This window comes from Anomaloglossus baeobatrachus, chromosome 5 (genome assembly GCF_048569485.1).
Source record: "Anomaloglossus baeobatrachus isolate aAnoBae1 chromosome 5, aAnoBae1.hap1, whole genome shotgun sequence".
NCBI lineage: Eukaryota > Metazoa > Chordata > Amphibia > Anura > Aromobatidae > Anomaloglossus > Anomaloglossus baeobatrachus.
The window spans coordinates 38,810,227-38,835,760 of record NC_134357.1 but is presented as its reverse complement, the minus strand read 5'-3'; the positions used below and the strand labels follow the sequence as shown (position 1 = coordinate 38,835,760).

At 51.4% G+C, this 25,534-nt stretch overlaps 1 protein-coding gene across 3 annotated transcripts in view; it reads right to left on the bottom strand.

Annotated features, from left to right (window-relative positions):
• The window catches only part of CNNM1 (cyclin and CBS domain divalent metal cation transport mediator 1), a 114,447-nt gene that overhangs the window by 29,301 nt on the left and 59,612 nt on the right, over positions 1 to 25,534 (bottom strand). For 2 of the 3 annotated variants that reach the window (XM_075348413.1, XM_075348414.1), the window contains exons 6-9: positions 24,214 to 24,261; positions 21,886 to 21,948; positions 2,753 to 2,916; positions 608 to 791 (exon numbers count right to left, since the gene is read on the bottom strand). In XM_075348413.1, the coding sequence (XP_075204528.1) occupies positions 608 to 791; positions 2,753 to 2,916; positions 21,886 to 21,948; positions 24,214 to 24,261 (459 nt within the window). The remainder of the gene's footprint in view (positions 1 to 607; positions 792 to 2,752; positions 2,917 to 21,885; positions 21,949 to 24,213; positions 24,262 to 25,534) is intronic. The other variant, XM_075348415.1, reaches the window with a different exon arrangement.

Sequence of the window (25,534 nt, the reverse complement as noted above, 5' to 3'; positions counted from 1 at the left end):
AACCGACGGGGGCAGGTACGCTCGCTAGCGGTATCGGTACCGATATCGCAGAGTGTAAAGTACCCTTAAGCCCACATGCATGTTAGGTATTTGGAGAGTTTATTTACTTCAGTATTTGTAGCCAAAACCAGGAGTGGGTAAAAAACACAGAACTGGTGCCCGTGTTTTTATTATACTTTTCCTCTGATTTTTCCACTCCTGGTTTTGGCTACAAATACTCAACATGTGCACGTGGCCAAACGTGTCAAAAGTTTTCTTAAAAGTGCAGCAACCAATAGGAATCCATCTTTCAATTTGCTTTTCAGAGCAGACTTGATAATAGAGGCGGAGCTATACCCATTTGCCATTGACGGCACAGTCTACTTACAATAATGCAGGGTGAGGAGGGGACAGCAGAGATTATGTGCAGTCACGTCAGTCCATTGATTTCTATCTCAGCAGCTCCAACACTGACGGCTGCACACAGTCTCCGCTCTTTTACTGACCCCATTATAAAGCGTGCGTGTATTTTACATGGTCTGTAGCTGTAAACACAATTTAATATTTGTGCAACACCCTCTTTAATAGGAAGCACATATAACCCTTATGTGAGATCGATGTCATTTACCTAAGTTGCAATTTCTGTCGCTCACTAATGTGGTGACAGCGTCGTCTTTTGGAGATTCGGACACTCGGTGATACTTGGTGACTTTTGTGGATTCCCCATCACTGAACACTTCTATTTCCGGGGACTGTGGAGAACTGTCCATGCGACTGGCAGCCAGTGCGTTCTGATACTGTTGCCTTGTAATCTATTGGTAGAAAAGAAAGACATTTTACTACAGCTTAAAATTGTCCAGCTCTTTTCTAATCAATATCAGATCGGTCCTACACCTGACAACCCAACGATTAGCCATTTGGCCGGGTGTAAGCAGTGAATGGAGCCGGAATAGAACAGATGCATATTCTGTGTAGTGGCTGTTTTTGGGCACTACAGCTCGGCTTCTATTCACCTCAGTAGGAGTGTTGGCCTCCCATGCTATTGGAGAATGACAGGTACAATGAAAACTAGGAAGCAAGGACATGAAAGTTCCAGCACGTTCAGTTACTGCTCACACTAAAAGTAGATCGCAAGTTACAAAGCAGGAAAATCGGGACAGTCCCGGAACATATTAGACTGGTATATACCATATTTTTTGGATTATAAGACGCACTTTTCCTCCCAGAAAATAGGGAGAAAAATGAGGGGTGCAGCTTATAATCCGAGTGTTGCTTACCGGGAGGTGGAGAATGGTTGCTGTGCTGGCTGCGGTGGGGGCTGCGCTGGCTGCGGTGGGGGTTGCGCTGGCTGCGGTGGGGGCTGCGCTGGCTGCGGTGGGGGCTGCACTGGCTGCGGTGGGGGCTGTGCTGGCTGCGGTGGGGGCTGCACTGGCTGGGCTGTACTGGCTGCGGTGGGGGCTGTACTGGCTGCGCTGTACTGGCTGCGGTGGGGGCTGTACTGGCTGCGGTGGGGGCTGTACTGGCTGCGGTGGGGGCTGTGCTGGCTGCGGTGGGGGCTGTACTGGCTGCGGTGGGGGCTGTGCTGGCTGTGGTGGGGGCTATGCTGGCTGCGGTGGGGGCTGCGCTGGCTGCGGTGGGGGCTGCGCTGGCTGCGGTGGGGGCTGTGCTGGCTGCGGTGGGGATTGTGCTGGCTGCAGTGGAGGCTGTGCTGGCTGCGGTGGGGATTGTGCTGGCTGTGGTGGGGGCTGTGCTGGCTGCGATGGGGGCTGTGCTAGCTGCGGTGGGGGCTGTGCTGGCTGCGGTGGGGGATGTACTGGCTGCGGTGGGGGCTGTGCTGGCTGCGGTGGGGGATGTACTGGCTGCGGTGGGGGCTGTGCTGGCTGCGGTGGGGGCTGTACTGGCTGCGGTGGGGGCTGTACTGGCTGCGGTGTGGGCTCTGCTGGCGGCTGTGCTGCCTGCGGTGGGGGCTGTGCTGGCTGCGGTGGGGGCTGTGCTGGCTGTGGTGGGGGCTGTGCTGGCTGTGGTGGGGGCTGTGCTGGCTGCGGTGTGGGATGTGCTGGCTGCAATGGGGGCTGTGCTGGCTGCGATGGGGGCTGTGCTGACTGCGATGGGGGCTGTGCTGGCTGATGTGGAGCAGGGCAGTGCAGCAGGTGTCCAAGATGCTCTGTCAGCAGTGCGGGCTTCAAATAATGGCACCGGAGTCGGCGTGTGCACAGATGGAGCTCTAGGCTGAAGATCTCATCAGCGGACTTAACGAAAATGGTGCCTGGTGGTGGCGCGTGCGCAGATGGTATCTTGCCTTGTCATTGAGCCTAGAGCTCAATCTGCGCATGCGCTGACTCCGGGCGCCATTGTTTTGAAGCCCGCAGCGCTGACACAAGCATCTGGGACACCCTCCGCACCGCCCTGCTCTACACAGCCTCCGCAGCCAGCACAGCCACAGCAGTTCCTGCAGAACCGCCCCTGCCTCCTGTGTTTCCCGCTCCACCATCGCTGCCACTCGCCACCGGAAGACGTACCCCCCTTTTTTATCTCTAAATTTGGGTTGCGTCTTATAAAACTAAAAATAGGGTACATCAAAAGCAGTTATACTTTGGGTGAAACGAGGGCAGCAAGACCATGCTTTTACGCTGAGCTTTGGCTTCAGGTACAGCAGGTAGTAAGGGCAATACCACTTGTTTGAAAAGCAATTAGGATAGAAAAATCCAAATTTGGAAAGTGCAATACTATACGGGCTATAAGAAAACCAAAAAAACTGTGTTTGCTGGGTTACCTTGATGAACTGGACATCGCACAGGATGTGGACGGAGTAATCTGGAATGTACAGGTTGTTGTTGCTGTTGCTTAGCTGGTTGTTGCTGCCCCCGTAATCATTACGTTCTCTGTTAGGGGATTCAGAACGATTCAAACCACTGCAGCGAGAAGGGGATCTGTTTACTACGGAGAGCGGGGGAAAGGGTGGAGGAAAAGAAAGCAGAAAAATTGGACAGAAAATAGGGTAAGGAAGACAGCAAGAAAGGAGATTTACTGCAAAAGAAGGAAGCAATACATCAACAAGAATGAACTATATGAGGGCTATAGGCGGAGCGGGACTACTGACCTGCAAGTATCAAGCGAGGAGATGGGGAGAGGGAACTTCAAAGGATTAAAAATGTTCACCTTAAGGCCCGTTTCACACGTCAGTGAAAAACATAGACGTTCTTCACTGACGTGTAAAACACGCACATGTCCCTCCATGTGCCATGATTCATGGCACACGTGGGTTGTCTAAGTGCAATCCGGGCTCCATTCTCCGTGGTCCGTGATTGCACATAGAGATCAACTCACCTGCGCCCGCTCCCGCTCTCCATGGTGCTGAACGCTCCCGCGGTGCAGCATCCGGCCAGCGCTGACCCCCGCAGCAGCTGCTTCCGGGTTGGCTGTGTCGCACATCATGAATATGCACGACAGTAATGAGCCGGCTCAGAAGCAGCACAGCACAGACTGCAGAGAGCGCCGCTGAAGCCGGGTGAGTAAAGAAGGGAATTTTGTTTACTTACCGTAAATTCCTTTTCTTCTAGCTCCTATTGGGAGACCCAGACAATTGGGTGTATAGCTTCTGCCTCCGGAGGCCACACAAAGTATTACACTTTAAAAAGTGTAACCCCTCCCCTCTGCCTATACACCCTCCCGTGCATCACGGGCCCATCAGTTTTGGTGCCAAAGCAGGAAGGAGGAAACTTATAAATTGGTCTAAGGTAAATTCAATCCGAAGGATGTTCGGAGAACTGAAACCATGAACCAAAAGAACAATTCAACATGAACAACATGTGTACACAAAAGAACAACAGCCCGAAGGGAACAGGGGCGGGTGCTGGGTCTCCCAATAGGAGCTAGAAGAAAAGGAATTTACGGTAAGTAAACAAAATTCCCTTCTTCTTTGTCGCTCCATTGGGAGACCCAGACAATTGGGACGTCCAAGAGCAGTCCCTGGGTGGGTAAAAGAATACCTCGATAAAAAAGAGCCGAAAACGGCCCCCTCTTACAGGTGGGCAACCGCCGCCTGAAGGACTCGCCTACCTAGACTGGCGTCTGCCGAAGCATAGGCATGCACCTGATAGTGTTTCGTGAAAGTGTGCAGACTCGACCAGGTAGCCGCCTGACACACCTGCTGAGCCGTAGCCCGGTGCCGCAATGCCCAGGATGCACCTACGGCTCTGGTAGAATGGGCTTTCAGCCCTGAAGGAATCGTAAGCCCAGAAGAACGGTAGGCTTCAAGAATCGGTTCCTTGATCCACCGAGCCAAGGTTGACTTGGAAGCCTGCGACCCCTTACGCTGGCCAGCGACAAGGACAACGAGCGCATCAGAACGGCGCAGGGGCGCCGTGCGAGAAATGTAGAGCCGGAGTGCTCTCACCAGATCTAACAAGTGCAAATCCTTTTCACATTGGTGAATTGGATGAGGGCAAAAAGAAGGTAAGGAGATATCCTGATTGAGATGAAAAGGGGATACCACCTTAGGGAGAAATTCCGGGACCGGATGCAGAACCACCTTATCCTGGTGACACACCAGGAAGGGGGCTTTGCATGACAGCGCTGCTAGCTCAGACACTCTCTGAAGTGATGTGACTGCCACGAGGAAGGCCACCTTCTGCGAAAGGCGTGATAGAGATAACCCTGAGGACGCTAGGAGCCAGGACTCAATGGCCACACAGTCAGGTTGAGTGCCGCAGAATTCAGATGGAAAAATGGCCCTTGCGACAGCAAGTCTGGTCGGTCTGGGAGTGCCCACGGTTGACCCACCGTGAGGTGCCACAGATCCGGGTACCACGACCTCCTCGGCCAGTCTGGAGCGACGAGGATGGCGTGGCGGCAGTCGGACCTGATCTTGCGTAACACTCTGGGCAGTAGTGCCAGAGGAGGAAATACATAAGGCAGTCGAAACTGCGACCAATCCTGAACTAATGCGTCCGCCGCCAGAGCTCTGTGATCTTGAGACCGTGCCATGAATGCCGGGACTTTGTTGTTGTGCCGAGACGCCATGAGGTCGACGTCCGGCATTCCCCAGCGGCAACAGATCTCTTGAAACACGTCCGGGTGAAGAGACCATTCCCCTGCGTCCATGCCCTGGCGACTGAGAAAGTCTGCTTCCCAGTTTTCTACGCCCGGGATGTGAACTGCGGAGATGGTGGAGGCTGTGGCTTCCGCCCACAGCAGAATCCGCCGAACTTCTTGGAAGGCTTGACGACTGCGTGTGCCGCCCTGGTGGTTGATGTATGCGACCGCCGTGGCGTTGTCCGACTGTATTCGGATCTGCCTGCCCTCCAGCCACCGCTGGAACGCCCTTAGGGCTAGATACACTGCCCTTATCTCCAGAACATTGATCTGAAGGGAGGACTCTGTCGGAGTCCAGGTTCCCTGAGCCCTGTGGTGGAGGAAGACCGCTCCCCACCCTGACAGACTCGCGTCCGTCGTGACCACAGCCCAGGATGGGGGCAGGAAGGATTTTCCCTTCGACAAAGAAGTGGGAAGAAGCCACCACTGAAGAGAGGTTTTGGCTGCCAGTGAAAGAGAGACGTTCCTGTCTATGGACGTCGACCTCCTGTCCCATTTGCGGAGAATGTCCCATTGAAGTGGACGCAGATGAAACTGCGCAAAGGGAACTGCCTCCATTGCTGCCACCATCTTCCCTAGGAAGTGCATGAGGCGCCTCAAGGGGTGTGACTGGGCCCGAAGGAGAGAGTGCACCCCTGTCTGCAGCGAACGCTGTTTGTCCAGCGGAAGCTTCACTATCGCTGAGAGAGTATGAAACTCCATCCAGAGGTAAGTCAGTGATTGGGTCGGTGTCAATTTTGACTTTGTGAAATTGATGATCCACCCGAACCTCTGGAGAGTCTCCAGAGCAATGGTCAGGCTGTGTTGACATGCCACCCTGGAGGGTGCCTTGACTAGAAGATCGTCTAAGTAAGGGATCACCGAGTGGCCCTGAGAGTGTAGGACCGCCACCACTGCTGCCATGACTTTGGTGAAGACCCGTGGGGCTGTCGCCAGGCCGAAAGGCAGTGCCACGAACTGAAGGTGTTCGTCCCCGATGGCGAAACGCAGGAAGCGTTGATGCTCTGGTGCAATCGGCACATGGAGATAAGCATCCCTGATGTCGATTGATGCTAGGAAGTCTCCTTGGGACATCGAGGCGATGACAGAGCGGAGAGATTCCATCCGGAACCGTCTGGTTCTCACGTGTCTGTTGAGCAGTTTGAGGTCCAGAACGGGACGGAATGATCCGTCCTTTTTTGGCACCACGAACAAGTTGGAGTAAAAACCGCGACCACGTTCGTGAAGGGGAACGGGGATCACAACTCCTTCTGCCTTCAGAGTGTTCACCGCCTAAAAAAAGTGCATCGGCTCGCTCGGGGGGCGGAGATGTTCTGAAGAAACGAGTCGGAGGACGAGAACTGAGCTCTATCCTGTAACTGTGAGACAGAATGTCTCTCACCCATCGGTCTTGGACATGTGGCCACCAGGCGTCGCAAAAGCGGGAGAGCCTGCCACCGGCCGAGGATGCGGTTTGGGGAGGCCGAAAGTCATGAGGAGGCCGCCTTGGGGGCGGCTCCTCCGGCGGTCTTTTTAGGACGTGACTTAGACCGCCATGCAGAAGAGTTCCTCTGGCCCTTCTCTGACCTGTTGGACGTGGAGGAATGGGACCTGGCTGCGGGCCGAAAGGACCGAAACCTGGGTTGTATCTTTCGCTGCTGAGGTCTGTTTGGTTTGGACTGGGGTAAGGACGAGTCCTTTCCCTTGGATTGTTTAATAATTTCGTCCAATTGCTCGCCAAACAAACGGTCGCCAGAAAATGGCAAACCGGTTAAGAACTTCTTGGAAGCAGAGTCTGCCTTCCATTCGCGTAGCCACATGGCCCTGCGGACTGCCACCGAATTGGCGGATGCTACCGCTGTGCGGCTCGCAGAGTCCAGGACGGCGTTCATGGCGTAGGACGAAAAAGCCGACGCCTGAGAAGTCAAAGACACAACCTGCGGAGTAGAGGTACGTGTGACCGCATTAATCTCAGACAGACAAGCTGAGATAGCTTGGAGTGCCCACACGGCTGCGAATGCCGGAGCAAAAGACGCGCCTATGGCTTCATAGATGGATTTCATCAGGAGCTCTATTTGCCTGTCAGTGGCATCCTTGAGCGATGAGCCATCTGCCACTGATACTACGGATCTAACCGCCAGTCTAGAGACTGGAGGATCCACCTTGGGACACTGAGCCCAACCCTTAACTACGTCAGGGGGGAAGGGGTAACGTGTGTCATTAAGGCGCTTAGTAAAGCGTTTGTCCGGAAAAGCTCGGTGCTTCTGGACAGCATCTCTGAAGTTAGAGTGATCGAAAAACGCACTCCGTGTACGTTTGGGAAACCTAAACTGGTGTTTCTCCTGCTGTGAAGCCGACTCCTCTATAGGTGGAGTTGGAGGAGAAAGTTCTAGCACCTGGTTGATGGACGCTATAAGGTCATTTACTATGGCGTCCCCTTCCGGTGTATCAAGATTGAGAGCAATGTCAGGGTCAGAGCCCTGAGCTGCGACCTCCGCTTCATCCTCCAGAGAGTCCTCATGCTGAGACCCTGAGCAGCGTGATGAAGGCGAGGAAGGTTCCCAGCGAGCCCGCTTAGGCGGTCTGGGACTGCGGTCCGTGTCGGAGTCCTCCCCGTGGGACCTAGGTGTCACCCCAGGAGCACTTTGCTGCGCCGACCAAGGGGGGCCTGGGGGTAATGACCTGCCCTGGGCCTGTGATACCGGTCTGGACTGCAAGGCTTCTAGTATCTTAGCAGACCATATGTCCATAGACTGAGCCATGGATTGTGAAAGCGACTCAGAGAGTTTTTCAGCCAAAACTGCAAACTCTGTCCCTGCCACCTGGACAGTGGAAGCCGGTGGTTCTACCTGAGCCGAGGGTCCCACCAGTGCCTGAGGCTCCGGCTGAGTGAGTGCCACAGGGGCCGAGCATTGCACACAATGAGGGTAGGTGGAACCTGCAGGTAACATAGCCGCACAAGAGGTACAGGTTGCAAAATAAGCCTGTGCCTTGGCACCCTTGCTCTTTGCGGACGACATGCTGTTGTCTCCTCTTAGAGTAATCAGTGAGGGTATATAGCCAAAGGCAAATAATGCGGCCGAACAGGGAAAATGTATACAATATATAAATATATATATACACTTCGGCACCCAAGGGGGCCAGCACCTATAACCGGTGCGGCTTACCGACCGCCCAAAGCGGTTGTGTGACCACCAGATTCCCTGCCTGGGCCTCCCAGAGCTGTAGAGCTCGTTCTGAATTCCTCCACCGGCAGAAGTGATTATAACAATGGCTGCCAGCGTTCTCAGAGGAGGAGGGAGCCGTGGGCGTGATTAATAAAGTGCGGGAATCTGGTGCCCCTCAGTGCTCAGTGAGGGGGGAGGAGGATACCTAAGTATGCTCCAGCCCTCACTGCCGACGTCTAGTCGAGCGTCCCGCCCTTACCCCTGACTGGCAGGCCCGGGGGCGGGAGTTATGGTACTAGGCCGCAGAAGCCGGGGACTAAATTTAATAACGCGGCCGGCAAACAGGCGCGGTCGGCGCGGTAGTCCCGGCGTCACAAAAAACACAGCAGCCGCTGCAGCGTCTGTTACACAGGCGCTCCGTGCGCCGTCCCCAAGGGGACACAGAGTACCTCTTAGAAGCAGGGCCTGTCCCTGATGATAGCCAGTCTCCTGTCCGTCAGATTCCCCCAGGGGCTGCGGAGGGAGCCCGGTCCCAGTGCATGGTGGCCGGTTAGGATCCCACTTCTCCCAGAGCCTCTAAGGGATGGGGAAGGAAAACGGCATGTGGCTCCAGCCTTTGTACCCGCAATGGGTACCTCAACCTTAACAGCACCGCCGACATTAGTGGGGTGAGAAGGGAGCATGCCGGGGGCCCTGTGGGGGGCCCTCTTTTCTTCCATCCGATAAAATCAGCAGCTGCTGCTGACTAAATGTGGAGCTTGCGTGAATGTGTGCCTCCTTCAACACAAAGCATAAAAACTGATGGGCCCGTGATGCACGGGAGGGTGTATAGGCAGAGGGGAGGGGTTACACTTTTTAAAGTGTAATACTTTGTGTGGCCTCCGGAGGCAGAAGCTATACACCCAATTGTCTGGGTCTCCCAATGGAGCGACAAAGAAAATGATTTTTATTTTATATGCATGTTTTTTTCTGGCACGTGTTTCACGGATCACACCACTGCGTGGTCCGTGGGACATCAGTGATGCCAGAAAACAATGGACATGTCTCCGTGCGGCAATCACGGACACGCGGGTACGCCGCACGGAGACACGGTCAGTGAAAAATCACTGATGTGTGAGCAGACCCATTGGTTATAATGGGTCTGCGTATGTCAGTGATTCTGGTATGTAGAAAAAAAAAGCACAAACGTACCAGAATCACTGACGTGTGAAACAGGCCTAAGTGACACTTTTTTTTCTTTTTACTTAACTGCATGTATTTTGGGTCGAAAATAATTTTTTGCAATTAGGTGTCATTAAAAATGTTGAACCATCTGCCTTCTATAGCCCTGTCTATTTCTGGGTGCAGAATAAGGCCACATGCACATGTTGAGTATTTGGTCAGTTTTTCCTCAATCTTTGTAGCCAAAACCAGAAGTGGAATAATCAGAGGAAAAGTATAATAGAAACACGGGCACCACTTCTGTATATTTTTTTTACCCCCTCCTGGTTTTGTCTTACAACTACTGGGGTGAAATACTCCCCAAATATTAAACAAGTGCAAGTGGCGTAACTCCGTCAGCCTACTATGATGGTCTGATGAGGAGTTGGTAACTTTTATCCCTCTTTTTCTGAGCTCCTCAGCAGATATATGACCACATCAGTGTTGAATGCACAGCGAAAGAGTCTGCAAAAGCACAAAGGTCCAACATTTTTGCTGAAACCAATGCGGCCCGTTGCTTGCGCAGCAAGTATCATTTGTCAGGTTTCCTTTATATCGCCACCTTTTAGGGTAGGGTCCTACTTAGCAGTCAACGCGTGCCCACCACACAGCCACGAAATCCAAGGAGCTGAGTCTCAGCCAAACGATCCCTATGTGAATTCCTGCCTTTTGTGACGGAAGGCGCTTGCTTTTGCTTTTGCACCTATATAGCATTTTACTACAATGTTATTAAACAAGTAAAATGTATTAAGAAAAAAAAAGTTCGGAATGATGTAAAATGATAAAATAAGAAAGACTCACCTTACGAATCCCTTGTCAGATCCATTCTGATGTTTCCCGGGTCCCTCGTCACTTTTTCTACTTCCCACAAAACGGCGGGCTTTTGTCATCATACCCGTGTTTCCCCGAAAATAAGACAGAGGCTTATATTCTTTTCTGCTTTCAAAAATATGCTAGGGATTATTTTCAGGGGGTGTCTTATATTTGCCGGCTGTATTAGTGCCTGAGGATCGCACCACAATACTCATTATCTCTCCTGAAATGATAACGACAGCTGCATAGAAATACACTCTAAATAAGAGTAAGTGGTAATCCAGCACCCGTAGTCCAGTCTTCAGTGAAAATTAAGTTATTCTTTATTCACAAAACATGTTAAAAGCATACATGTTTAAAATCAAAACTGCCTAGATAGAAATACACGCTGTCACTCTCAGAGCAGGAGTGCCGCCACTGATGATTGCGTTGAACAGGCGCATGGCTAATTAAGGGAATGAATATTCACCCTCTTCCCCACAGAGAATCCCGCCCACCGATCTGAACCCTGCACTCATACAGTACAGCAGGCATAGTGTGTAAGGCTATGTGCGCACGTAGCGTTCTGTCCCTGCAGAAATTTCTGCAGCGATTTGAACAGCACACGTGCACTTCAAATCGCTGCAGAAAGAGTCCGTAATGGAAAAAAAAAAAATAAGCCGATTCCATGCGCTCTCAGTGCAGCCCCTGCCATAGACAGAGCGGGGACAGCATGCAGAGAGCACGAAAGAAGTGACATGTCACTTCTTAGAACGCGCGCTTCGGGCAGCAGCCGAAGCGCTGCGCTCTAAGGGCGGCTTTGCACGTTGCGACATCGCACGTGCGATGTCGGTGGGGTCAAATCGAAAGTGACGCACATCCGGCGTCATTTTCGACATCGTACTGTGTAAATGCTAGATGATACGATGAACGAGCGCAAAAACGTCGTTATCGTATCATCGTTGCATTCACCGACATTTCCATAATGCCGGTGCTGCGACAGGTACGATGTTGTTCCTCGTTCCTGCGGCAGCACACATCGCTGTGTATGAAGCCGCAGGAGCGAGGAACATCACCTTACCTGCCGCCGCCGGCTATGCGGAAGGACGGAGGTGGGCGGGATGTTTACATCCTGTTCATCTCCGCCCCTCCGCCGCTATTGGCCGCCTGCCGTGTGATGTCGCTCTGACGCCGCACGACCCGCCCCCTTAGGAAGGAGGCGGGTCGCCGGCCAGAGCGACGGTCGCAGGGCAGGTGAGTGCATGTGAAGCTGGCGTAGCGATAATTTTCGCTACGCCAGCTATCACACGATATCGTACCTGCGACGGGGGCGGGGACTATCGCGTGCAACATCGCAGCATCGGCTTGCGATGTCACAGCGTGCAAAGCCCGCCTAATACAGGGGACGCAGGACACATGCAGTTACGCTGCGGTGCAGATCGCTGCGTAACTGTATGCAAATACGCAACGTACGCACATAGCCTTACTGTACCAGGATCGCATCGCAATCATCGGCAACTCTCTTGAGCTGAGAGTGACAGCTCCATAGACATACACGCTGTTAGTCTCAGCTCAGGAGTGCCACCGATGATTGTCATGCGATCCTCGGGCTAAGGCTATGTACCCACGCTGCGGAAAATGCGCGGAATTTGCCGCCGATTTTTCGCGGAAATTCCGTGTTTTTTTCAACAATCTGCAGCACAGCTACTCCCCAGCCATTTCTATGGCATTTGGGAACTGCTGTGCCCACGCTGCTTTTTTTTACGCAGCGGAAATAGTGCGGATTTCCCTGCGGAAAAATCAGCAGCATGTCAATTATTCCTGCGGATACCTGCGGATTTTGCCCATGCAAGTGAATGTTAAAAAAAAGCGAAATCCGCACCTATGCAAAGTTGCAGTTTCCGGGGGAATGCTGCGGATTTAGCTCCAGAAAAATCCGCGGATACAGAGTACCTTGGGCACATAGCCTAACAGTACTGGTAATACAGCAAAGTGCAAGTGCAGTGCAGGACTCAGAGCGGTCAGTGGGATTGCAGGACATGAGGCTGAATAGTCATTCACTTAATTAGCCATGTGCTTGCTTACCGCAGTCATCAACGGCACTCCTGATCCGAGAGTGACAGCGTGTATGTATATGCAGTTGTCACTCTCAGCTCAGGAGAGATACCGAGGATTGAGATGCGATCCTCGTACAGTGATATAGTACAGCAGGCATAGAGCGTGCGTGCAAAGTTCACGGTGGAGGGCGGGGAATAGGGTGAATATTTATTCACTTAATTAGCTGGGCTATAGAGCAACACAAGGGGCAATACAAGTTACGTATCCAGAAATAGGGCTCCACAAGCCCTATTTCAGGACACTGCTACTTTGAGTAAGCAACTAGGGCTTATTTTTGGAGTAGGGCTTATATTTCAAGCCTACTCAAAAAAAGGCCAAAAAATCCTGCTAGGGCTTATTTTTGGGGGAACATGGTATTTCAGTCCAAATCATGCAAAAATTGACGTTATAGTTTCAAACCATCCCTGGCTTTAGCAATAAAGTGTTGATCACTGATGAAGCCTGTGATTGGCTGCAGTGGTCACATTTGTCCAGACAGCATGAAGTGTGGAAACCGGAAACGTGGAGGCCAAGAACAATCAGCCAGGTAAGGGGTTTTTTTTTTATCATTTTACACCATTCAGAGTGTTTTCTTTTTTTCTTAAAATTGGTGGGACAACCCCTTTAATCAAACTGTTTTAGCTACAAGCTGATAAATTGCCTATTGGAAACTAAGGGTAAGGTTTCCCTGGTGGAGAGTGACATGCCAGTATGAGGAGACTTAAATGCCTTGCAATGCTCCTTTAGGAAATTAAATGTGCAAATTGGCTGGCATGTCTTTCTGGTTTGGCTTTTTTTTAAGTTATGTGTCAAGGCTCATTAAAGGCTCAATATTGACTTTTAGGATTGCTACTTCCAGTAGATGGCGCTATAGCTCAAGTTCTCTTCCTCTCTGTAGAGATGATTTGCACATTTAGGCCTCGGTTCCACTTCCACATACCTTATAGCGATATGCAAATGACTCTGTTGCGAGCGGGAGCCGAGGGTCATGCGACTGTGATGTGATCTTGCGATCGTATCACAGCTGCGGAGAAGAGGGAGGGAACACTTTCTCCCCATCCCCTCTGCTGCCTGTCTCTGCATACATCGCACTGCGGTCGGATGACATGTGAGTGCAGTGCGATGTTTCACACACACACATAGACTTTTATGGGTGCGTGAAACGAGACTCGCTGCCAGACACAGCGTGCTGCAATTCATTTCTGATGTCTATAAGGCATGAGAAATCAATCGCAGATGGACGCTGCCCCATAGTTTGCATTAGAGTGAGAGCAATCCGATGTTTTATCGGATTGCACTCGTTCATACAAAACGCAAGTGGAACCGAGGCCTTAATCTGCATCTTGGTGCAGTTGCAATCATACCTTGATGTAGTTTTCCTACTCTTCAGTGTTTCTTTTTTTGTACATCTTGCCTAGTTATTGCACACAGTTCTACAACTTTCTAATATACTTTGTGATTTTATATCTTACCATTTTCAAGATCTCTGCTGGCTGTCAGTGATTTGGACCCTACTGCACTGATCATGTCCAACTAGCGCGGGTTAATATCTCGGTACAGCAGATCTGAGCTCATTCTTGAAATGAGAAGTGAACTTGTGTCAGATTGACATGATCAGCGCAGACTTCCAGCCTCTTGGATTTGTTCTCATTCACTGATAGGCAGCAGATATCGTCAAAACCAGCGAGGAATAAAATATACAGGGAATCGAGTTTCGTATTAAAACCATAAAACGTCTTATTGTATCCAAACTGAAGATTTTTTTTTATACATGTATAAACCTACAGTGTGTCCACCCATATCCTGTCCCCCGCCATTAACTTGAGAACGGCAGCAGCTATAGACATAGAAGGGGTGTCTAGGTATAGTAAAGTAGCCATGCGCTACGCAATGAAACCACCTATAGCGCCACCTGGTGGAAAACAATGGAGTTAGCATTTTTATCTCGATAACGGAACGAGATAGAGAAAAAGAAGGGAATTTTGTTTACTTACCGTAAATTCCTTTTCTTCTAGCTCTAATTGGGAGACCCAGACAATTGGGTGTATAGCTACTGCCTCCGGAGGCCACACAAAGTATTACACTTAAAAGTGTAAGGCCCCTCCCCTTCTGCCTATACACCCCCCGTGGGATCACGGCTGCTCAGTTTTAGTGCAAAAGCAAGAAGGAGGAAAGCCAATAAACTGGTTTAAGCAAATTCAATCCGAAGGAATATCGGAGAACTGAAACCATTCAACATGACTAACATGTATACCCCAAAAAAACAGGGGCGGGTGCTGGGTCTCCCAATTAGAGCTAGAAGAAAAGGAATTTACGGTAAGTAAACAAAATTCCCTTCTTCTTCGTCGCTCTATTGGGAGACCCAGACAATTGGGATGTCCAAAAGCAATCCCTGGGTGGGTAAAAAAATACCTCGTGATAGGCCGTAAAATGGCCTTTTCCTACATGGGGGCAACCGCCGCCTGCAGGACTCTTCTACCTAGGCTGGCGTCCGCCGACGCATAGGTATGCACCTGATAATGCTTGGTAAAAACGTGCAGACTCGACCAGGTAGCCGCCTGGCACACCTGCTGGGCCGAAGCCTGGTGCCGTAATGCCCGGGACGCACCCACGGCTCTGGCAAAATGGGCCTTCAGCCCTGAGGGAACCGGAGGCCCCGCAGAACGGTAGACTTCAAGAACTGGTTCGTTGATCCACCGAGTCAGGGTGGATTTGGAAGCTTGCAACCCCTTACGCTGACCAGCGACAAGGACAAGAGTGCCTCCGAGCGGCGCAGGAGCGCCGTGCGGGAAAAGTAGGTTCTGAGAGCTCTCACCAGATCCAACAAAAGCAAATCCCGATCACATTGATGAACTGGATGACAAGACGGTAAGGAGATATCCCGATTGAGATGACAGGGGGATACCACCTTAGGGAGAACTCCTGAATCGGGCGCAGAACCACCTTGTCCTGGTGAAAACACCAGGAAGGGAGATTTGCAAGACAGCGCTGCTAGCTTGGCCACTCTCCGAAGAGACGTGACCGCCACTAGAAAAGGCCACTGTCCGTGAAAGGCGAGAAAGGGAAACATCCCTCATAGGCTCGAAAAGCGGCTTCTGGAGAGCTATTAGAACCCTGTTCAGATCCCAGGGCTCTAACGGCTGCTTGTAAGGAGGGACGATCTGACAAACCCCTTGCAGGAACGTGCGTACCTGTTGGAGTCTGGCCAGGCGCTTCTGAAAAAAACACAGAGAGCGCAGAGACTTGTCCCTTAAGGGAGCCGAGCGACCAACCTTTTTCCAACCTGGATTGCAGGAAGGAAAGGAAAGTAGTCAATGCCAATGGCCAGGGAGAAACGTCCTGAGCCGAGCACCAAGCTAAGAATATCTTCCACGTCCTGTGGTAGATCTTGGTAGAGCTTGGTTTCCTAGCCTATCCCATGGAGGCAATGACCTCTTGAGATAATCCTGAAGACGCTAGGATCCAGGACTCAATGGCCACACAGTCAGGTTCAGGGCCGCAGAATTCAGATGGAAAAACGGCCCTTGAGACAGCAAGTCTGGCCGGTCTGGTAGTGCCCACGGTTGTCCTACCGTGAGATGCCACATATCCGGGAACCACGACCTCCTCGGCCAGTCTGGAGCGACGAGGATGGCGCGGCGGCAGTCGGACCTGATCTTGCGTAGCACTCTGGGCAACAGCGCCAGAGGTGGAAACACATAAGGGAGCCGGAACTGCGACCAATCTTGAACTAAGGCGTCCGCCGCCAGAGCTCTGTGATCGTGAGACCGTGCCGTGAAAGCTGGGACCTTGTTGTTGTGCCGGGACGCCATTAGGTCGACGTCCGGCATCCCCCAGCGGCGACAGATCTCCTGAAACGCGTCCGGGTGAAGAGACCATTCCCCTGCGTCCATACCCTGGCGACTGAGGAAGTCTGCTTCCCAGTTTTCTACGCCCGGGATGTGAACTGCGGATATGGTGGATGCCGTGTCTTCCACCCACGTCAGAAACCGCCGGACTTCCTGGAAGGCTTGCCGACTGCGTGTCCCCCCTTGGTGGTTGATGTATGCCACCGCTGTGGGGTTATCCGCCTGAATTCGGATCTGCTTGCCTTCCAGCCACTGCTGGAAGGCTCGTAGGGCAAATTACACTGCTCTGATTTCCAGAACATTGATCTGAAGGGTGGACTCCTGCTGAGTCCACGTACCTTGAGCCCTGTGGAGGAGAAAAATTGCTCCCCACCCTGAAGACAATGAGGTGGGAAGAAGCCACCACCGAAGAGACTCCTTGGCCGCCTGAGAAAGAGAAACGTCCCTGTCGAGGGGACGTCGACTCCCCGTCCCATTGGCGGAGAATGTCCCCTTGTAGTGGACGCAGATGAAACTGCGCGAAAGGGACTGCCTCTAATGCTGCTACCATCTTCTCTAGGAAGTGCATGAGGCGTCTCAAGGGGTGCGACTGGCCTTGACGGAGAGATTGCACCCCTGTCTGAAGTGAACGCTGTTTGCCCAGCGGAAGTTTCACTATCGCTGATAGAGTATGAAACCCCATGCCAAGATATGTTAGCGATTGGGTCGGGGTCAGAATTGACTTTGAAAAGTTGATGATCTACCCGAAACTCTGGAGAGTCTCCAGCGCAACGATCAGGCTGTGTTGGCATGCCTCTTGAGAGGGTGCCTTGACGAGTAGATCGTCCAAGCAAGGGATCACAGAGTGACCCTGAGAGCGCAGGACTGCTACTACTGCAGCCATGACCTTGGTGAAGACCCGTGGGGCTGTCGCCAGACCGAAAGGCAGGGCTACGAACTAAAGGTGTTCGTTTCCTATAACGAAGCGTAGAAACGCTGGTGCTCTGGAGCATGTCCATTGATGCTAGGAACTCTTCTTGAGACATTGAGGCGATGACGGAGCGGAGGGATTCCATCCGGAACCGCCTGGTCTTCACATGCTTGTTGAGCAGTTTTTTAGGTCCAGAACAGGACGGAAAGACCCGTCCCTTTTGTGGCACCACAAACAAATTGGAGTAAAAACCGTGACCTTGGTCCTGGAGAGGAACAGAGATCACCACTCCTTCTGCCTTTAGAGAGCACCCGCCTGCAGACGAGCACCGGCTCGGTCGGGAGGCTCTTGAGACAGAATGTCTCTCACCCAACGGTCTTTGACCTGTGGCAGCTAAATGTCCCCAAAGCGGGCGAGCCTGCCACCGACCGAGGATGCGGAGAGAGGAGGCCGACAGTCATGAGGAAGCTGCCTTGGTAGCGGTTCCTCCGGCTGCCTTCTTTGGGCGTGACTGAGCCCGCCAAGAATCTGAGCTCCTCTGAACCTTTTGAGTCCTTTTAGACGAGGACAATTGGGCCCTGCCCGAGCCTCGAAAGGACCGAAACCTCGACTGTCCCCTCCTCTGTTGGGGTTTGTTAGGTTTGGGCTGGGGTAAGGAAGAATCCTTAGACTTGGACTGTTTAACGATTTCATCTAATCTCTCACTAAACAGTCTGTCACAGAAAATGGCAATTAAGCACTTTTTTGGAAGCAGCATCTGCCTCCATTCCCTTAACCCCAAGGCTCTGCGTACAACCACGGAGTTGGCGGACGCTACCGTACTGCTCGTAGAGTCCAGGACAGCATTAATAGCGTAAGACGCAAATGCAGACATTTGAGAGGTTAAGGACGCTACTTGCGGAACAGATGTACGTGTGACGATGTCAATCTGCGCCAGACCAGCTGAACTAATTTGTAGTGCCCATACGGCTGCGAATGCTGGAGCAAACGACGCGCCGATAGTTTCATAGATGGATTTCAACCAGAGCTCCATCTGTGTCAGTGGCATCTTTAAGGGAAGCCCCATCTTCCACTGCAACTATGGATCTAGTCGCCAGCCTGGAGATTGGAGGATCCACCTTTGGACACTGGGTCCAGCTCTTGACCACGTCAGGTGAAAAGGGATAACTTGTATCCTTAATACGTTTGGAGAAACGCTTATCTGGATAAGCGTGGTGTTTCTGAACTGCCTCTCTGAAGTCAGAGTGGCCAGAAAAGTACTCAATTTACGCTTGAGATACTGAAATGGAATTTCTCCTGCTGTGAAGCTGACTCCTCCACTGGAGGAGCTGAGGGAGAAATATCCAACATTCCATTGATGGACGCTATAAGATCATTCACCATGGCGTCACCATCCGGTGTATCCGGCTTGAGAGCGGTCTCAGGATCAGAGTCCTGATCAGCTACGTCTGCCTCATCATTAGAGTCCTCCTGCTGGGACCCTGACCAGTGATGAAGCCGAGTGCCGCTCCCAGCGAGCTCGCTTAGGCTGTCTGGGACTGTTGTCCGTGTCAGAGCCTTCACCCTGGGATGCATGGGACCTCCCCGGAGCACTGATTTGTTCCAAATGAGGGTGGCCCGGGAGCATTGAATCAACATTGCCCATGGTCTGTCTGGACTGCAAAGTCTCTAAGATGTTAGTCATAGTCACAGACAATCTATCAGCCGAAACTGCCACTCCGTCCCTTTCCCTGGACAGGGTTCACAGGTGGTTCCTTTGGCCACCTCTAGCAGAGACCCCGGCTGAGCGAGTGCTACAGGGGAGCATTGCACACAATGGGGGTCAGTGGAACCTGCCGGTGGAACGGTATCACATGCAGTACAAGCAGCATAGAAAGCCTGTAACCTATAATTAGCCTCATATATGTCATACAACGTGTCCCTGGGAATAAGATATCCTATAAACAACAATCAGGTCCACACAGCAAATATACGTGTGATCATACTCAATTTATTAAATGTTACAAAAGCATACATATAAAATTGTGACAATGCAAATTCATAGATAGAAGCTACACAGATATGGAATAGGGAAAGAGTCGCACTACTCAGGGTGACCGCACGGGACCAGTGCACTCCGCAGACACAAATGTATAATGGCAGATTATCTATGGGCTCTGATTAACATTGAGGGTACTGGTGGTATCAATACACACATAGTTAATTAAGGTTCATCATCCCTTGTTAAACCGAGATCCTCAGAATTGCGCTATCACTCAGCCGTCTCTATTAATCATCTATTGTGCCCCTACACTGATACAGGACTATAGTAATAAGTTACCTGCAGCCATGTGTCTATTCGGTATGCACCTGCCCGTGTAGCCACTCCCACCTCGACGCGCGTTTCACCGCTTCCGGTTTCGTCAGGAGGCATCACATGGCTGCAGGTAACTTATTACTGCGGAGTGCACTGGTCCCGTGCGGTCACCCTGAGTAGTGCGACTCTTTCCCTATTCCATATCTGTGTAGCTTCTATCTATGAATTTGCATTGTCACAATTTTATATGTATGCTTTTGTAACATTTAATAAATTGAGTATGATCACACGTATATTTGCTGTGTGGACCTGATTGTTGTTTATAGCATAGAAAGCCTGTGCCTTGGCACCCTTGCTTTTTTGCTGCTGTTGACTAGCCATCTAGGATAGTATATAGCCAAGAATAGCGACCGTACAGTGCAATGTATAGCATACAAGCATAAAGTACAAATGAACACTTCAGCACATGCAATACACGCAGCATAGAAAGCTTGTGCCTTAGCACCCTTGCTTTTTGTTGCTCTTGTCTAGCCATCTAAGAGGGTATATATCCAAGAATAGCGACCGTACAGTGCAGTGTATAGCATACAAGCATAAAGTACAAATGACCACTTCGGCATTAGTGGGGTCAGCACTTCAGGTGCTCTTACCGCCCGCACAAAAGCGGGTGTGTGGTCGCCAGAATCCTGTGACTGGTTGCCCAGAGCTTGTCTCCCTTCTCCAGCTCGGACTGCATGCAGGAATGGTGCCGGCGTCCTGTGAAGAGGGGCGGGCCGTGGGCGTGCCCCAGACAAGAGCGGGAAACTGGCGTCCCACTGTGTCCAGTGAGGGGGCTGGAGAATGCAAAGCAGACTCCAGCTCTCGGCGCTGACTTTCTGTACAGCGTCCCGCCCCTCCCCTGACTGGCAGGGCTGGGGGCGGGAACGAAACGAAAACTAGGCCGCAAAGCCGGGGACTCGAGTAATAAGCGCGGCCGTCCTATGCACGGCCAGCGCGGAAGTCCCCGGCGCACCACAAGTCCCAGCCGCGCCACAGTGTAAAACACCCAGCCGCGGCCGGCGCGGCAGTTCCTAATACATAAATTCACTCAGCTAAGCTGCAGTGAATAAAAGCACAAGCGCTCCGCGCTGTTGTCCCCGGCGCACTAACACTCCCAGCAATGCTGGTGTGTGTGTGCGCGATGTGTACGGAGACACAGAGTACCTTAATGTAGCAGGGCCCTGTCCCTGACGATACTCAGCTCCATATCCAGCAGGTTCTCTGGGTCTGTGGATGGAGCCCGGTCTCAGTGCCTGGAGACCTGTAAGATCCCACTTCACCCAGAGCCCTGAGGGGGATGGGGAAGGAAAGCAGCATGTGGGCTCCAGCCTCCGTACCCGCAATGGATACCTCAACCTTACAAACACCGCCGACAGAAAGTGGGGTGAGAAGGGAGCATGCTGGGGGCCCTAGTATGGGCCCTCTTTTCTTCCAACCGACATAGTCAGCAGCTGCTGCTGACTAAAAACAGTGGAGCTATGCGTGGATGTCTGACCTCCTTCGCACAAAGCATGAAAACTGAGCAGCCGTGATCCCACGGGGAGTGTATAGGCAGAAGGGGAGGGGCCTTACACTTTTAAGTGTAATACTTTGTGTGGCCTCCGGAGGCAGTAGCTATACACCCAATTGTCTGGGTCTCCCAATAGAGCGACGAAGAAAAGTGAATTACAAAGTTGTAGGGCATCATCAATTCAATACGAATCGACACCTTGCATACAGAATATGCTATGATTAGAACGTGTAAAACTCACAAGGCTGCGGACGTGAAGCGATACCTCATGGAGACCTTCCTACAAGTCATTGGGTATGGTGGCTGTGTGGAGTGGCCTCCACGCTCACCTGACCTGACCCCATTGGACTTCTTTCTGTGAGGTCACATCAAACAGCAGGTGTATGCGACCCCTCCACCAACATTGCAGGACCTACGACGACGTATCACCGATGCTTGTGCAAACGTGTCACCTACCATATTGCACAACGTGCAGCAAGATACAGTATGCTGTCCAGAGTCCAGATGTGCATTGCAGCTGACGGGGGCCACTTTGAGCATCAAAGTTAAATGAGCGCTATATGCGTGACCAGCATTCAATGTTTTGGGGGGAAATCATGGGTTTCATATCATAGCATTTCTGTATGCAAGGTGTCGATTCGTATTGAATTGATGATGCCCTACAACTTTGTAATTCACTTTTTTTCTCTATCTCGTTCCGTTTTCGAGATAAAAATACTAACTCCGTTGTTTTCCACCAGGTGGCGCTATAGGTGGTTTCATTGTGTAGCGCATGGCTACTTTACAATACCTAGACACCACTTCTATGCCTAAAGCTGCCGCTGTTCTCAAGTTAATGGAGGTGGACAGGATATGGGTGGACACACTGTATTTAACCAGCAATAGATCCATATAGAATGAACTATATACAGGATCCACCTATATAAAAAATTTCAACCCATTTTCACCTAAAGAACACAGCCATGCATGTTTACCTGGGGAGCCAGCCAATGATTCCCCTCTGCTGAAAGCGAAGGTACGAGATACGGACACGGGTACTAAGAGGGCAAAGCAAAAGTAGGGAATAAGAAGAGTTTGAGGAATGACAGGGACGATACATAGAAGATACAACACACACAACGGAAAGAATCACATCATGTAAGAGGGTGAAATGTCTGGAGAAATCACCAATATATTGTAAGAGCATCTTCAGTGCTGTCTGCACTAAGGACAATATATTAAGAGGAGGCACAGTGGAAAAAAAAAACAACTAAAAAAAATTACAGAAGCTTGAAAATGGGTTGTGAGGCCAACACCAGGAGGTGTCTGCAAGAGGGAGACCAACCAGGATAGTAACTATTAAGAGGAAAATTATCAAAATGTGCGAAAAATGCAGCAGGAACCAATCAGATCACAGGTCTTATTTTCAGTTGCTCATTCGAAAATTAAAGAAGCAATCTGATTGGCCGCTGAGAGCAAAGCGTCTCCTCTATTCTACATATGAAGAAAATATTGAGGACACACATCTTAATCATTGCATTTTAATTTTTCGTTCATATGAGTATGAAATTTCTGGCCCTTCGACCCCAATGTATAACCTTGGCCCCCCCCCCCCCATGCCGTCTGCCTTTACTACCATGTGACAGAACGGCCGGTGGTGCGGAGCTCACTGATACCAGCGCATCCTGCAATAGAAGCTACTGGGGTAAAAAGTCAGTTCATGACATTTCTCCCTAAATCTTACCCATCACCTGTGACTTATATTGTTGAGGAGTGGAAGGAACCGCAGCCGCTCAGCGACAAAGTGGAGACCCCATAATGTTACAGAGCGGGGGGGGCGAGTGCTGAGGAGCAGAGTGCAGAAAAGTCACCACCTCTCTGCTGACTCCATAACTGCAGAGTTCAGACCTCCTCTGGTGACATCAGCACAAACACTGCGGCTTCCAGGGGCTCCATGGCCGAGCAGTAGCAACCACCGTACATCACCAAGCACAATGCCGAGCCGTACATCACCAAGCACAATACCAAGCTGTACATCACCAAGCACAATGACGATCCGTACATCACCAAGCACAATGCCAAACTGTACATCACCAAGCACAATGCCGAGCCGTACATCACCAAGCACAATGCCAAACTGTACATCACCAAGCACAATGCCAAGCTGTACATCACCAAGCACAATGCCAAACTGTACATCACCAAGCACAATGCCGAGCCGTACATCACCAAGCACAATGCCGAGCCGTACATCACCAAGAACAATGCCGAGCCGTACATCACCAAGCACAATGCCGAGCCGTACATCACCGAGCACAATGCCGAGCCGCACATCACCAAGCACAATGCCAAGCCGTACATCACCAAGCACAATGCCGAGCCGTACATCACCAAGCACAATGCTGAGCATCGGATGGAGCGGTGTAAAGCCGCCACCACTTGACTTTGGAGGAAGCTGGTTCTGTGCTAGGACAGATCACACTGCTCTGTCTCTGATGGAGGTGTCTGGGTTTGGTGAATTGAGAACGTTACCCTCCTGACTGCATTGTGCCGGCTGTACAGTTTGGTGGAGGATGCTCAGAGCTGTTATCAGGTTTCGGCCTCTTAATTCCAGTGAAGGGAAAGCATAATACTTTAGCACAGGACATTGTGGACAATAGATGTTTACAGCTTTTTGGGAAGTTCTGTAAAGACCCTCTTCTGTTCCCAATGACTGTATCCAGTGCACAAGGTCCATACAGACATGGAGGGGGGAGTTTGGGGGAAGAACATAACCGGCTGCACAGAACCTGGACCTCAACTCCATCCAGCACCTTTGGGATGAACCAGACCAAAAACTGCAAGCTCAATATCAGTGTGACCTCAAAAGTGCTCTTCTGGATGAAGGGTTAAAATTTCCCACAGACACCTCCAAAATCTTGTATAAATCCTTCTTATGGACATGTCATGGATTACATGAACATGGGGGTGTCAGGGACATAGCCTGATTCATACCATTTAAGACTTCATATCGGTGGTGATATCACAGATGTGACATCACATCATAACAGCACCATAGCCCATTATTTTTTATTTACTGAAACAGTGCCACTCTTGACCCATTATGTAGGAACCAAACACAACCTATTGCATGGCAATCTTTTAAGATTTGCATTGATTTCTAAAATGCTTCTGATTTCAATAGGAAATGTGTAATGCTGATTTTCCCCTGTGGTGGCGCTGTAGTGAAAATTCAACACTGGTACCCAGGTCCACTGCATATATTATTGAGAACTGAGATATTAGCCTGGTAACCTACAAATACCAGTGGGCAATATACTTACAGAGAAAGGATGATCCAGCTAAACTTCCAACTTTCCTCACATCATTGTCTGCAAAGGTAAAAACAAACAAAAAATGAATAGCAATTCACAGTACTGTCCACATCTATATATATAATTGCCTTATTCTGTCTGTCTGTCTGTCTGTCTTGCTCCAAAATTGTGTCCTTACGGTGACACAAAGCTGATTGGCCGCTGGGCTCGCCATGGCCCCGCCCCCCCGCACGGATTGGCCGCTCGCCCAGGCTGCGCCCCCACACGGATTGGCCGGCCGCTCGCCCAGGCTCCGCCCCCCCCCCCACAGATTGGCCTCTCGCCCCGGCACCCTGCAGGCATTGGCAACTCGGCCACGCCCCGCCCCCCTCACGCAATGCACGCTAGCTCTGGCCCCGCCCCCCCACGCATTCCCCGAACCGACACGGTCACGGAGCCACGACTACCAGGTGAGTACTGTACCCCTGGGAGCCCAAATCAGCGTACGCCGCCAAACCAGCCGACACATACCCTCGCATTGCTGGGGCTGGCCGGCGTATGCTGGTGTGGGCTCCCGTGCGAGCGGGGGACGAGATACGCTGGTAACCATGGTAGCATAGTTACCAGCGCATCAAGGTCCTGCAGCGGCGGAAAATACACACACGCACACACATAACAGCACACACACACACATACACACACACATCAGATCACACTCACTCTCACACACACACATCACATCGCATCCACACATCAAGGTCCTGCAGCGGCGGAACATACACACACGCACACACATAACAGCACACACACACACATACACACACACACATCAGATCACACTCACTCTCACACACACCTCACACACACATCACATCGCATCCACATACTCACAACATCCTGGGATATCGCTTGCTTCTCGGCGGCGATACTGTGCTGTGAGCTTCCAGGACCTACCGGAGGATCACATGGCCAGAAGCATGTGGTATCTCCGGATGTTGTGAGTATGAGCGCGTATGTGCAATATCGTCAATGTGTGTGTGCGTGAGTGTATGCGATCGGGTGTGTGTGAGTGTATGCGATCGGGTGTGTGTGAGTGTATGCGATCGGGTGTGTGTGTGTGAGTGTATGCGATCGGGTGTGTGAGTGTCGGCAGAGGAGCACGGCATGCTGGAGGAGGCTGGGAGGAGAGAGGCTAATCCTGGGGAAGGCTGGGATGGGGAGGCTGAGAGAAGAGAGGCTGATGCTGGGGGAGGCTGAGGCTGGGGTAGGCTGGGAGGAGAGAGCCTGATGCTGGGGACCGAAAAGGCTGATGCTGGGAGGAGAGAGGCTGATGCTGGGGGAGGCTGAGGCT